This window comes from Lampetra planeri, chromosome 50 (assembly GCF_965212315.1).
Source record: "Lampetra planeri chromosome 50, kcLamPlan1.2.h2, whole genome shotgun sequence".
Taxonomy (NCBI): Eukaryota; Metazoa; Chordata; class Hyperoartia; order Petromyzontiformes; family Petromyzontidae; genus Lampetra; species Lampetra planeri.
Window position 1 is genome coordinate 7461874 of NC_136156.1, and position 13972 is coordinate 7475845.

Genomic DNA, 13972 nt, shown 5'->3' on the forward strand with positions numbered 1-13972 from the left:
TGATTGATGATGATAGCACAGTCTGGATAAGATTGGATCAGGGGGAAGGGGGTATACAAGAACAATGCTTTTTTTGTTTAACCCAATGGTCTTGGCAGAACATAAAGACTCTTTCTGCAGGAAGGCCTTGCTCGAGGAATTTGAGCCAGTTTGTTAACGTTCACGTATTTCGTGGGGAGAAAGACACTTGAGTGCCCAGAGATGTCCTGGACACACGGGGGGAATAGCAACGTTGAAAGTGGTCAGATGTCCTAGTAGCTGCACATTTTTCAAGTAAGACTCCCTCATTGCCCTGCAGGTGAGTGTTTCGTAGGGAGACCACCAACTCTTTAGGTAAAATATGGATCACAGGCATGCGTCGTTGCATCAGTTAAAATGTTCCATTTTTAGATAGGAAGTTTAACACGTAGTCTTTCGCAAACTATACATAATATTTTTTTTTAAAAATGGAGTAGATCGCGTAAATATGAATGTGTCGTTAAAAACTCGCCACCACCTTACACAGCCAATTAGTAAGGTTTGTCACATAAACAGAACATGCCAATTCGTTACGAGTATGGCACACCAGTGTGTTGGAGAGCAAATCTTATTTGTAAATCAGATGGTAAATGTTGTGGATTTGCTCTCCAACACCGGTGTGCCATACTCGTAACGAGTCGGCATGTTCTGTTTACGTGGCAAACCATTACTCATTGGCTGCATCAGGTGGTTTAACGACACATTTATATTTACACGAGCTAACCCCCCAAAAAACCTGTGCTATTTTAGATAAGCAGTCGCGCATAAACAGCAGCCTCAGTGCCTAGTCGACAGCAGTAGTTGCGCGGGTTTTGTTGGAATCACATAGTGCCGCAGAACCCCCGGCATCACCGCAGCCCTCGTTACCCGCGACTCCTGTGGGCCCGTGGCACCACAATCTTAACCAATAACCACTGGGAAACGCTTGCGAGTCGGACACCCCCCACCCCAACCTTGTAAAATGCTGCCGTGCCCCTCTGCTTTGAAGTGAGAAGTCCCCCTTGTCAAAAGTGACGTGAGCATTGTGCAGTCACACCTTTACCTGTAAGTATCTTTGTACGTTGTACAATGTTCATTACAGCCATTCCGTAACTGACAATCGAGGCGTTCATTGTCGAGTGGTTTTTCTCTTGAAAAGTTTTTTTTCTTTTGAAAAAGAAAGGGCATTCATTGGGCAAGGCAGGGGACTATCCCTCCATACCTCTTATCTGTCTCAATGCAGAAGGTGTGGTTTCACATTCCATCGGAGTGCCAACACATATATTGTAATTATTTTTCGGTCGGCATCCTCGTGCAGCATTATGATTGTTTGAGAATGCGTGTTGCGTTTTAATCTTGATACTGCAGAGATTTCCGCAAAACCCATTTCGATCAGATATGAACCGGGCGTGAATGTAAAAAATTAGATTAAATCCCAGATAGAATGTTTATTGTTCTCTCCGACTGCTATTGTGAGTCAGAGTGTGTGTGTGTCACTCTCCTGTCAAGCGAGGGTGGGATTTTTGTCAGCTGTGAGCCGCGTGGCTCAGGTTACCACACGGAAACTGGAGAGAGGGGGCAACGGCAGGCATGTGCGTGAAGCAGCAGACAACCGTCCAGTTAAAAGTGCCAGCTCACGTGTACAGCAATCCCTCACCAACCGCCATGGGTGGTGGGGTTAGATTCCTGGCAAAGGCCGAAGTAGGCAAATGCGTGGTTGGTAAAGTGCAGGGGCTTATGGGAAATAGGGGGTTGGGGGAGCCACGGCCACGGCCAGACTCGTCATAGCTTAACTAAGTTGCCTGTTTATTCTCTACACACGAATAAAATACAGTACATTACACATACAAAAAAAATAAACATAAATATACATCAAATTAACTTTACATACCGTTTACATTTAGGGTAGAAGTTCACGATGATGATGACAATGAGATGATGGGTGAAGGGTTTGTTAGAAGGAGGTCGACCCATCCTCCCCCTCTTCCTTTGGGTCATCAATGACAGATGAGTGGGCAGGCGAGGAGGCAGGCAAGATGTTAACTCCTTTGCCTGGTATACAGGAGGTTGTGGGTTCGACCCTGACCCCTGTATATTTGGAGTTTGCATGTTCTCCCCGTGGTCACGTGGATTTGTCCTCCGGGCACTCCAGGTTTTCCCCTTCACATTTAGAATAAACACGCATTTAGAGTATTTGGCTGCTAAAAATATCCACGTGATAAGCCACTTCGTTGAACTTTCATTTGTGATAGCCAGGTTGCTTCTGAAAAAAGAGCTGTATAGCTCAGTTGGGCTTTACCTGGCAAAATAAAAAAAACTATATAAAAGGTATCTCTGTCTCTATTCCTCCCCCTGCCACAGGACCACTCCATGCCGGAGATCGTGCTCTTCTCGGAGGAGGAGTTCCGGGGGACAGACATCATCGTGTGCGACGACGCGGAGAAGGTGGAAGTTTACGGAATGCAGCCGACCGTCTCCTCCATCATTGTCAACTCTGGCGTGTGGGTTTCGTTGTCCGAGATTCAATGAAGTAACGACGGCAGACCTCGTGTCTGAGATCAGCAGCCACGTTCAAAAGCCGCGACGTCACGCTACAACTACAACACAATCCCCACACCATGTGACTTCCCAACATCTCTCCACAGCACAGACCCCTCTTGTGGAACTTCGGGTAGACTCACCATGATTCATAAATTGTGATAATTTTAATTCGAAGAACCACTGTGCATCATGTTAAAATAATAATGATTGACAGTGCATTGTCAATCTACTGCTGGATTAAGGCCTCCTCATGCTCTGTTGATCCGGGGGAGGTTCTTTGACCTTACTTCACCATGCTGGTCAGTATGGGTTGGCGAGGAGTGGGGGGGGCAGGTGGAGGGGCTAGGACTGCTTCATATATCACTCGCCACTGATGGTAGCCATGCCCAGGAGTTCAATTCCTTTCATCACTATTAGATTTACAGGTTCATAGTGCAGTGCGCTAACCACTATTCCACAGCTCCCCCCCTGCATCCTATGAATTTAACTGCTCAACCCAAGCTGTTAGTGCTTTGATACTTGCATTGGCCTTGTGATCTTCACATTTTGGTGTTCACTGGTCCAACACTGCTGAGACAAGGCCATGAAGGAGGCTGTCTCTGACGTAGGCCGATCAGTTTAAAGAACAATGCATACATTATCAAATCATATTTGCACGTTTTAGCACAACCATTTCTAATTATTGCAGACTTGATGCCTTGAAATTGGTGTCTATTTGATGTTTGAACATCCTAATACCTCCTGTATTATGGATATTTGTAAAAAGGGTCTGATAGATATCTGTGAGGATGCTATAACAGCAGACCTTGGAGGTGGGGTAGTCTGCTGTGCAGGATTGCGCGGTTTATTATGCGAGAGAACACCCAAACCAAACTGGCAAGCGTTATTACTGAAGGGTAGAACAATTATTCTAGATTTGAAGTTTTCGTGACTGCAAGGATCCATATTCTTTGGTTTTTTCAGTCAAGTCACGTAGGTGAAAACAAAATAAAACAACTAAATAAAATCATGACGTTTCGGAAACAACACAGCAGTCACACCTGATGACGGATGCTTGTGTTGTTTCCGGAACGTCGTGATTTAATTTCGTTTTATTTCTATTTCATTTTGTTGTCACCTACGTGACTTTACCGAAAAAACCAAAGAGTATGGTAGAAAAAGAAGCCCAGATGAACCATCGGCACCAAGTAGGTCAGCGACACGCGCTTCAACATGCAAGGGGTAGATGAATACCACACACATGGATTAAAAACCCCACTTGCTTTTCAAATCGTGAATAAGCGCACTTGTTGCTGTACAGGTGGGCATATCACGTGGTCACCATCTGATCACGGTCCAACAACCCTACCTCCGAGTCTCTGTACTCCAGATGTGCAATAGAGGAATCACGCGTAATCTTCCAATGTCTGCATGCCCAGATGTTGTCTTTTACACTGTCTTTGTTCCCCATTGTATCCAGCTTCTGCTAGTGGGGTCATGTTAGGAGACAAACAATCCACTCGGAACTGGCGCAGAACAGTGCAACACTTCGTGTTAGAGAACAGTCCACATAAGCAAATACCACAGAAGAACATTTGAAATCCCTTTCAGTGACCTCTGGTCCACACACTTTCCTACTCGCCCTGCAACTGAGAGTAATGTTCAGCGAATGACAGTCAAATCACGTTTTTTTTGCTCAGAGCTTGAATTTAGCCCAATTAAGATTTCCCATTCCGATGACGTACGCGTACGTCATTCGAATGGAATCGGAGGAAGAAATACGTACCGAGACTCCGACAAGGCCATGCGGGAGCGGGTGTGGGACAGTTTGGCACCAGCTATCGTAGAGGGCCGTCATATCACTATGGTTCTCTGCAGTGAGTACAATGTCTTTAAAAACGACGGTGCTACGCATCTCTAAACAAAATGAATGCTAACCGCTTGCTCGTTCCGAGATTCAGCGGTGAACGGAATACCCACTCTGCAACTTGCAGACGTCTCGGAACGGGAATGGATTAAGTGAAGAACCATGCTGTGTTTGTGCAGTCATTGGTAACCGGGCTGAGACCATCAACTCTGGAACACTCGAGAACCTGGTTTTGTCACAGGCAGCTGCCTGGATTCAAACCCAAGGGCCCCCAGCAGTGCCAGCTCAGCTCTCTGACCTCAGAACTGCCGCCAGCCATATCTGACAGCCACATATGATAACTCCCGCAAAAATGTTCGTGCTGACGATAACACTTTGTTATTCCTGGCTGCTTCTCCCATCTCAGGTGGCTGCTGTACCTGGGATTCCACTACATGGAGCTCATCAGCATCCTTGAGCCTGGGGAATACCCCACGATGGATTGTTGGGATGGGATCCAGCCTCGCATAGGATCTCTGCGGCCCCTCAAAATGGTAGGGCCTCTCGTTAGTGGTGCGGTCCACAGCCCTCCGCCGAACATAGTGACTGGAGGAGCTTATCTTGGCTAGACCCGGGATATCCGATCATTTAAATAGTTGAATACTGTACCTATTATCAGTTCTTTAAAAAAAATAAACAAACGACCTATATATTGCTACTGCGTTGGCAGAGGTGCATAAGGATGAAGGGGTCGTCCATAAATAACGTCACGCACCTGGGTGGGGGGGGAGGTCAGACATTTGTGACGATGTGTGACGAGGGTAGGGGGTTTGAGAAATGTGACGTCACATCAAAATGCGCAACTTTGAATAGAAATAGACAACACGTTCAACTTAATTAAATATACTTTTTAATAAATGTTTTCTCCTACAACATCAGAGTGCAGCGCCACATTAAATACGCACTACAATGATAATAGTTTAAAGCGATTTGAAGCATGTTTTATTTTTTTTGGGGGGGGGGGCAGAGCTTTGTGGCATCATATTTGAGGGGAGGTCTGACTTTTTGTGACGCCGTGTGACGAGGAGGGGGGGCCAAAAATCGTCCAAAATCGCGTGACGTCATTTATGGACGGCACCAAATAACAACAAAATTTGACCGCAACACAGGAATCGAGTTAAGTAAAACCGTTGAATAATAGATGACATATCATATGAAGAAGGGCAATTGCCGAAAATGTGACCTATCATGTTTTTATTTTCCCTTTAAGGCAGTGTTATTGACGAATGCATTGAATTTGTTTGTTATCGGTTGATCACTCGACTGATCAGGTCACATTTAGAATATTTGGAATTATGTTTTAAGGTAGTAAAGCAGCACAGCACTCCTGTTCATGAGATGGAGAGTCATAATCGTTTTCAGGTCAACTCGGTCCCATCGTTGTCAAAACTCTAGGGCTGGCAAAGCTTGTACCACCGGGTGAGGCTTCGCCATTTAGTCATAAGTCAGTGGTGGTTGTTTCTATGCAAAAATGGGTTCTCACAATAAGAATGTGGAATTTTCATGACTGCCATCGATGAAATCCTTTATCTAAATAAATGCAGATTAAGCGTAATTTGCATATTAGCCTGATATAGACCCAACATTCGTATTAGAATAAATTTAAAGAAATCAAGTTGCTGAACTATGCAGTAATCATCAAACTGACCTTTGACACCAACATTTTACTTAAGGAAATGACAAAAACGTAAAAAAAACACTTGAGGTCTGAGCTCTTCTGAAATGATTGTAGCACCCAATGCCTCTTTTGTAGAACGAGTACATGTCGTGAATGACTCTTAACATTAATTGTTTTGTTTGATTTTATTACAGGGAGAAATCAAAGTGGAGAGGCCGAATGAAGCAAAGGTATGGTGTCACTGTTACTATTCTTCAACACCCTGTGACATGATGGCTTCATTGAGCATTGAAACACATTCAATGTCTTATTCTTCTTCTTCTTACTGAAGCACTTGGCACAGTCTAGCCTGTGAGCGAGGGTCTTACCTGTCTAACGGATGGTTGCAGCTAAACGTAACATTTTCCAGATTTTGAATTAACCGCCATGGGAAACAAAATAATATTGTAACACGTATGTATGTTAGAAATTATTTCGCACCATACGTAGCCAACCGTGCTAGTCAGAAGTGCGCACATTTCACACTTTAGGTGCTCCTTACCCATCAGTGGTCTGTGGCTCAGTGCCCACATAGACAACGTTTCAGGCAATAGCCTGTAAACTATTTGTGAAAACTACTTTTTTTATTTTACCAGGTAAGGTCCACTGAGCGATATAGCTCTTTTTTAGAAGCCACCTGGTCACTAATACTAGTTTAACGAAGTGGCATATCACGTGGACCTTTAGAGCAGCCAAATGCTCTAAACGCGCGTTGCTAAATGTGGTGGGAAAAACTGGAGGACCCCGAGAAAAATCGACGCAACCACGGGGAGAACACGCAAACTCCAAATATACAGGCGTCAGGGTCGGGATTGAACCCACAATCTATTGTAAACCAGGCGAGGTAGTTAACATCTCGCCACTGTGAAGAAGAGCCAATGCCCGAAACGTCGCCAAATACATAACTCTACATACAATACATTTCCTTGTTGGGCAGCGCTGTTGACGAATGTGTTGAGTATTTCTTGGTTTGTTCATTTGAGAAAGGTGAACTTTGACCTTCGCCTGTTGCCTCTCTCAGGTGATTTTGTACGAGAAGCCGAATTTTGAAGGGCAGCAGAAGGAGGCGTTTTTGGAGATTTCGACGCTGGGTGGAGTATTCGGGGAAGACTCTCCCGGGAGCGTCGCTTCCATCCGCGTCAGGGCCGGAGTGTGAGCATCCACGTGTGCACCGCGTATTGCCCTGCGGCAGATTGGTCCCAGTTGCATCTATCCCAGTCTTGTCGTCATCATCAGAAATCATTCACAGCTGCACGAAAGCCTCTCAATGCCATCACCATCCCGCATGGCCCCACGAATGCCACAATCTCTCTCATTCCTACAAATTTGCTGATCTCATCACTCCGTGCATGCATGTGTGTTGAACTTCTTTCGCACCGTACGTAGCCAACCGTGCTAATCGGAGGTGCGAACTCCATCTCTATAGTGAACATTCATTCTGTTGTGGAGGCCTGTCAATAATTATTTATGCAGTGGGCACACACCACCCTTCGCCCGCTGTACTGTGCAGTGATGTGGTTGCCGCTTGTTGCAGAGGTTCGCGGTTTGAGCCCAGTGGCCGCCCTGGTTAATACTGTGGGGTGTATTAACCAACAGTACTCGCTGTCCACTTCACAGTGGACGTTGGAGATCTTGTGACGTTATTTGAAAACAAGTCTGCCATCTGTGCTGGCATCGGGGTCTAAATTTTCCAGATTTGGAAACACGTTCATTGAGCTTAAGCCACATAGGAATATTGCCCCCTGCTTGAAATCACTGCAGACTATATTCGTCTGCGAAAACGTGGCGCCTTTGGAATAGCCTTGCACCATAAGAATGGTGCGAATACCAGTTGCACTAAACTATTATTAATGTTACACTGTCAGTTGTCAGCAGCGCTTCCTCGAATAGACATAGGCAGGCTAACAAGGAGTGCCTCTGTCGCGTTGTAGGTGGGTTGGTTACGAAGGTCCTGATTTTTCCGGTCGGCAGTACATCCTGGAGGAAGGTGAATACCACAGCTGGCAAGAGTGGGGAGGCTGCAATGAGACACTTTCCTCCATAAGACCCATATTTGCTGTAAGTACATCACAAGTTATTTTACCTATGGACAAATTGTTCTAAATGCACCCAGAATGGGAATCAAAATCTTAATTTTTCCTGGAAAAATCCGATGAACTATGAAGCTCTTTTTCACACAAGTACATATGTATGTATGTCGAACTTCTTTTGCTCCATACGTAACCCACCGTGCTCATCGGAGCTAAGCAGGGGCGGAGCCTCGTTCAATGTCGGCATGGGGCTGTGAGGTGGCCAGGGGATGGCAGTGCTGAGTGTCACCCCCTTGTATGCATAGTGGGATTTTTCCCCGGTTTCACCCCTTTCCTCCCACAAGCCAATCCTTCGTTGACGGTATGCAGGGCCAAAATGGAAAAGAGTCGTGAGACACGAGATGCCTGCCTGGTTTAAAAAAAATAACATTACTATTTTATATTCTTTGGTTCTTTCGGTAAAGTCACGTAGATAGAAAATAATAATAAGGTAAAAAACCACGACGTTTCGATCGCAACACAAGCGATCGTCCTCAGGTGAACAAATACAGCTGGCGGACCGTTGAGAGAAATATAGCGAAAGAGCTGCTTGAGCCAAATGCAGAGCCACTGCAACCAATGCTTCGAGTAGGCAGGGCTAGAGATGGAATTTGCAAGTAAATGCAAGATCGCAGAGCTAGGAATACCTCGGCTAATTATGTCTGTATTGACCACGATACTTGTGGTCAGAATGCAAACAAAATAACGTGATCGGTATTACCTCGGTGTCGCGGCATCTCTTCAGAGAAGTGAAGAGACTCGATCTGTTGAGCCCTCTTGTCTCGGAGTCTGTTTAAAGATCTCATGGTTGGCCAAAATGAGTACCTCGTGCTCTGTGTAACAACAACATTGGAGAGACAAAGGTGGCCGGGCATGTTTGCAGCCACACCACCCCTTCGTATGCCGTCTTGGCCTTCATAGGTGCTCGCTCACCACATTAGCCCCAACAGTCTGTACTTCTTACAACATATGTGTGTGTATTTATATATCGATGTCATTAAGCCGTTTATTAGCCTCTTTGGAAGTCTGGTGGCTCGTCTGTCGAGGCTATAAGCCTATAGGGGGGAATCCTTGTTGTTGTATGTTGTGTGTACGTATGTATGTATGTACGAAGCCAACCGTGCTCATCGGAAGCTGCTGTCGATGTTGTGCGCTGCAGGACTTTGCGGAGCCGCGGGTGGTGCTCCTGGAGCTGCCCGGCTCGCCCGAGGGCCGAGAGTTGAGCGTGGAGGGAGACTCGTTGACAGACGTAGAAGCGGTCGGCTACGCGCCCACCACCACCTCCATCTCCGTCGAGCGCGGCGTGTGAGTCACGTCCGCCGCCCCTCACCCCCTGCACGCGTTCGCTCTAGGAATGGCTTCACATCGCGCCGTGGTCTATGGGTGGTCGGCACGCTGGACTTGCAATCCAGTTAGTCCACCGGTTTGATCTCCTGGTTCGCCACACTGGCGAGATGTTAAGTCCCTCAAGTGGTTTGCAAGAGGTTGTGGATTCGATCCAAACCCCGACGCCTGTATATTTGGAGTTTGCGTGTCTCTCTCCCCATGGTCGCGTGGATTTTTCTCCGGGTCCTCCGGTTTTTCCCTCCACATTTCTAAATATGCGTTCAGTGTATTTGGCTGCTATAAATTACCACGTGATAAGCCACTTGGTTGAACTATCAATTTGTGTCCAGGTCGCTTCTGAAAAAGAGCTACATTACGCAGTGAGCCTTACCTGGTAAAATAAAAAGTTTAGTTTTGTGTAGATTGAAAAAAAAAAGTGTTTTTTGTTATTCCCCCCAGTTTCTTGTTCACCCAGCAGTGTGAATGGCTACATCACAGTCAGTGGATCGACAGGTCACATGTAGTGAGGTAAAGTGTGGGTAACTTCCAGGATGTGGAAGATTTGGCCGAGCTACCCCCTAGCACGGTTGTTCTTCATTGCAAGGTCCGCGGGCCACTGGCGGCCCCCTGGTGGACATTAGTGCGGCCCCTGACGCCACCCCATCATCATCGTGCTGCTGTCAAACTCCCATTGGAAAAAGTGGCCTCCCTCTGAAACTTAGCGAAGAACACTGTCCTAAGAGGCGATCTCTTGAACTTCTAAATGGCCACTGACGCCTTGTAACGTGGGTGAAAGGTTGGCAAGCGGATTGCCATGGTAACCAAAGCACCTGTTTGGCTTTTTGCCTTGCTGATACAGGTCTATCTGTATTCCTTGAGAAGAGTCAAGTGAGCTACAGCAATGCACGTTTTACCATCAGAGTTTATGGTTTTTCATCCCTTACTCATATATATTTGCACTTCCGATGAGCATGGTTGGCTACGTACTGGTGCGAAAGAAGTTCGGCGTGCATACATACGTACAAAAAAAACGTGTCAAGTATTACACTGCATTTTCTAATGAGAACGTCGGTCTTTCTGTGTATGTGTTACTGGCTGCTCTGTGCATGTGCGTTGCACGCACAGGTGGGTCGCGTTTGAGCTCGAGGACTTCATGGGCCAGATGTTCGTCCTGGAGAAAGGATATTACGCAACACCGGCGGACTGGGGTGGCCAAGGTCCCACTCTGGCCTCCATTAGGCCTGTCCGACTGGTGAGACTCACCCCTCGCACAATCCCTCGGCTCTCTTACCCCACACGCGTACGTATTCTTTTGCTGTGGCAGATGAAATTGAGATGGTGGCAAGTGGGCCATCGTGTGAGTGAGATGTGTTCCTTGTTGGTTTTAATTGTGCGCTTTTTATTTTTGTGTTCCAGGAGCGAAGTGTGGAAATGAGTTCTAAAGCCAGGGTAAGAATATATAATGTTGAGGTTGTTGTTGAACAACAACCTCAACATATAAAGAAACCATCCCCAAATTCAGCTTCGGTTCTTTATTCTCTGAGTTCCCAATGGCATGTGGTAAGGGCGTCACCAAGTCCTGATATTGCAAAAAATCCCCGAGACATCATTGGCTACACTCAACACCAATGTCACGATCTTCGCATTTTTTTTTAATAAACATATGCTGAGCTTCCATTTGAACAAAGATGTAGCCCAAACAACAAGCATCTCACCCGGGCTGTGTGGCCTGGACTTTCTGACAAGTTTTTAAGCCGTTCTTCTTTCTGGCATTTGTCTCCCGACTCACGTGCGGTCTTTGCTTCACTGGTCGTCCACCGTCACTCATCCCGCCGTTAGGCCTCCTCCTCCTCTCCGTGATTCCTTCATATCGTGGTTCTTTCTATATCTGTTTATTTTTTTGGTCTCCACCCTGTTGTTTTGCAGTTTTACTCTCCGTTAAATGAGAAAGAAAAACTATTTGTGGTATGACTGCCATTAAGTTTTAATGCATCACTTCAGCGCCATCGCCAGGCTGTGTTACGTGTGATTATAAAAATAACTTCAAAGTATTTTTTATCAAGGAAGAATCTGAATTGTGCCGGTAAGTGAGGCATGCACAGACTAGGCTCTTGTCTACAAGACGAGGGTGCTCTTTTTTTTCAGCCTCTTGATTGAGTCACACATTCTCTGACACGTGTTTACACTTTTGCACATAATCGGTGAATTCTGTCACAAGCCGCTGCTTCTTTCATCAGCTCCCTTGATGGGGAGGCAAGGATGGTTGTGCGTGGGAAGGTTACGTGTATTCCCTCAGACAGATTTTACAACGCCGCCCCCCGTTCCCTTGTGTGTGTTCAGATGGAGGTGTACTCGCAGAGAGATTTCTCAGGGATGCATCGCCCCGCAGATGCCGATTTTAAGACCCTGCCCGAAGGCTGGTCCACGGTTGGCTCCGCGCGAGTGTTGAAGGGCTGGTAAGTGCGTGCAGGGTGGGGCGCCACGGTGATGTGAGGGGCGCCAAGATGGTGGGATGCGATCTTCCTCACCTGGTATGCAGGAGGTCGACTGTTCGATCCCGACCCTGACGCCTGTATATTTGGAGTTTGCATGTTCTCCCTGTGGTTGCGTGGATATTTTTTGTCCTTCCACATTTATAAACATGCGTTTAGATTATTTAGATTAATTTGCTGCTATAAATTCCCACATGATGAGCCACTTTATTGAGCTATCATTTGTGGCCAGGTCGCTTCTGAAAAATAAGCTCAAATAGCTTCGTGGGCTTTTCGCTGTGTTTTGTGCTCTCTGCAGCTGGGTCCTCTACAGCAACGAGGACTTCTCTGGGAGGGAATTCATTCTGGAGGAGGGCTGCTACTCATGCCCAGAAGCATTTTTCTCACTCGACGCTCAGATCAAGTCTCTTCGGCCAATTCCTATCGTAAGTATGTATGTACATTGAACTTCTTTCGCACCGAGCGTAGCAAACCGTCCTAATCAGAGGTGCAATTAGCATGGTTGGCTTAAGTAGCTACTGATTCCATACCACGGCATGCCTTTCGCTTATTATAGCCCTACAACTAGTTCCGGATTCACTGGCGTAGCCACGTGACTAGTAACCACAGCGAGACGTTTGCTTGGTGAGAGACGCAGGTGAAATTAAGCCCTGGTCCTATTCATTAATCAAATAATGTTTGCTGTATTACTAGGTAGGTGTTTGCAGTTGTGCTGTGTAGCTCTTCGCTGTGCGTTCTGGTCATACAGTGTATCGTACGAAAGGATGTCCCTCCACATGCTGGGAGCTTTATTTTGCTTAAGATATCTACACTTTGCTTCACCAGTATGCATCGACCTTTGCGCAGAAGCATGAGCGCTCATCTACGCTGCATTGCGCTTTTCGGTTCGTGTTTATTTGATTCCTTGAATGGATGGTCCCGTTTAGGCAGCTTCCTGGATATTTTACAACGGAGATCCGTAGTATGCGTGTATGTGCATATGTTGAACTTCTTTCGGGTCCTACGTAGCCAACCGTGCTAATCGGAGGTGCGTGAGCACAGACGCAGCCGCAGCAGCAGCAATGAACGCAAAATACAAAAGCATCAACGTTGCGGAAACCAACAAGCAACAGAGTCCTTGAGGAATTTTGCACAACCAGCAAACGAGGTCGTAAAACGAAAAAACACAAATATTATTACGAGAGCAAGAGGTGTCGGCAAAAATAAGCTAGGTACAGACGCAAGCGAACACCTGCGTCTCACTGTGCAATGCGGCCCGCTTGTGCAGGTCTTCTCGGAGCCGTCCATCAGCCTCTTCTCGCACGAGGACCTCCGTGGCCGGGAGATGGTGCTGGAGGAGGCGGCCCCGAGCCTGGATGCCCTCGGCGGTGGAGGCTGCGTGCGCTCGCTGCACGTCCACGGCGGGCTGTAAGCGGCACGCCACACCCCGTAGTACGCATGCAGCTCTCACTCCCTGTCATCCGTGGTTATCTTGGAATCTCTCCGAGATGAGGCCTATTCATTATCATGATCAGATATTATCATTGGCTTTCCACTTTGCTGACATTTTCTATCCACTTCTGGATAGACAATGGCCAAAGGAAGGCCTCCAACAATGGAAGGCCTCCTTCAAATCTTCGCCATCCAATGCAGTCCTGCGGTACCACAATCTGTCTTACTCCTGCATTTGAACTGATCTCACTGCTACCACCATCTCTGCAGTGGCCTTTCTCTCGGGCATACTAAGCTTTGTCCATAATTCCTTTCAACAATGTACCTTGCCCACGCCATCTTCTCGTAACGGTGAATGTGAATGTCTCCGATTGGCGGTTCTTTCACTGATCCGAGTGCTCTAATTTCCGAGTCCACGTCCGTAGTTGCGGATAAACCGTGCTTTTCATAAGTAAGGAAGAACATGTTAATATGTAGCGTTTCCTGCTTATTCACACCTTTTGCGCCCAGTGGCCGACTACTTTAAGAAACAATATCACCCCATTATCAATACGCTACACACAGTCATCCCCCC

The 13972-nt window shown here is 46.7% G+C and overlaps 1 protein-coding gene across 2 annotated transcripts in view; it reads left to right on the forward strand.

Annotated features, from left to right (window-relative positions):
• LOC144734165 (uncharacterized) overlaps positions 1-13972 on the forward strand; it is a 95950-nt gene that overhangs the window by 56905 nt on the left and 25073 nt on the right. For both annotated transcript variants that reach the window (XM_078616238.1, XM_078616239.1), the window contains exons 8-18: positions 2359-2498; positions 4791-4917; positions 6236-6271; positions 7102-7232; positions 8012-8138; positions 9309-9454; positions 10601-10727; positions 10892-10924; positions 11816-11931; positions 12266-12392; positions 13235-13374. In XM_078616238.1, the coding sequence (XP_078472364.1) occupies positions 2359-2498; positions 4791-4917; positions 6236-6271; positions 7102-7232; positions 8012-8138; positions 9309-9454; positions 10601-10727; positions 10892-10924; positions 11816-11931; positions 12266-12392; positions 13235-13374 (1250 nt within the window). The remainder of the gene's footprint in view (positions 1-2358; positions 2499-4790; positions 4918-6235; positions 6272-7101; positions 7233-8011; positions 8139-9308; positions 9455-10600; positions 10728-10891; positions 10925-11815; positions 11932-12265; positions 12393-13234; positions 13375-13972) is intronic.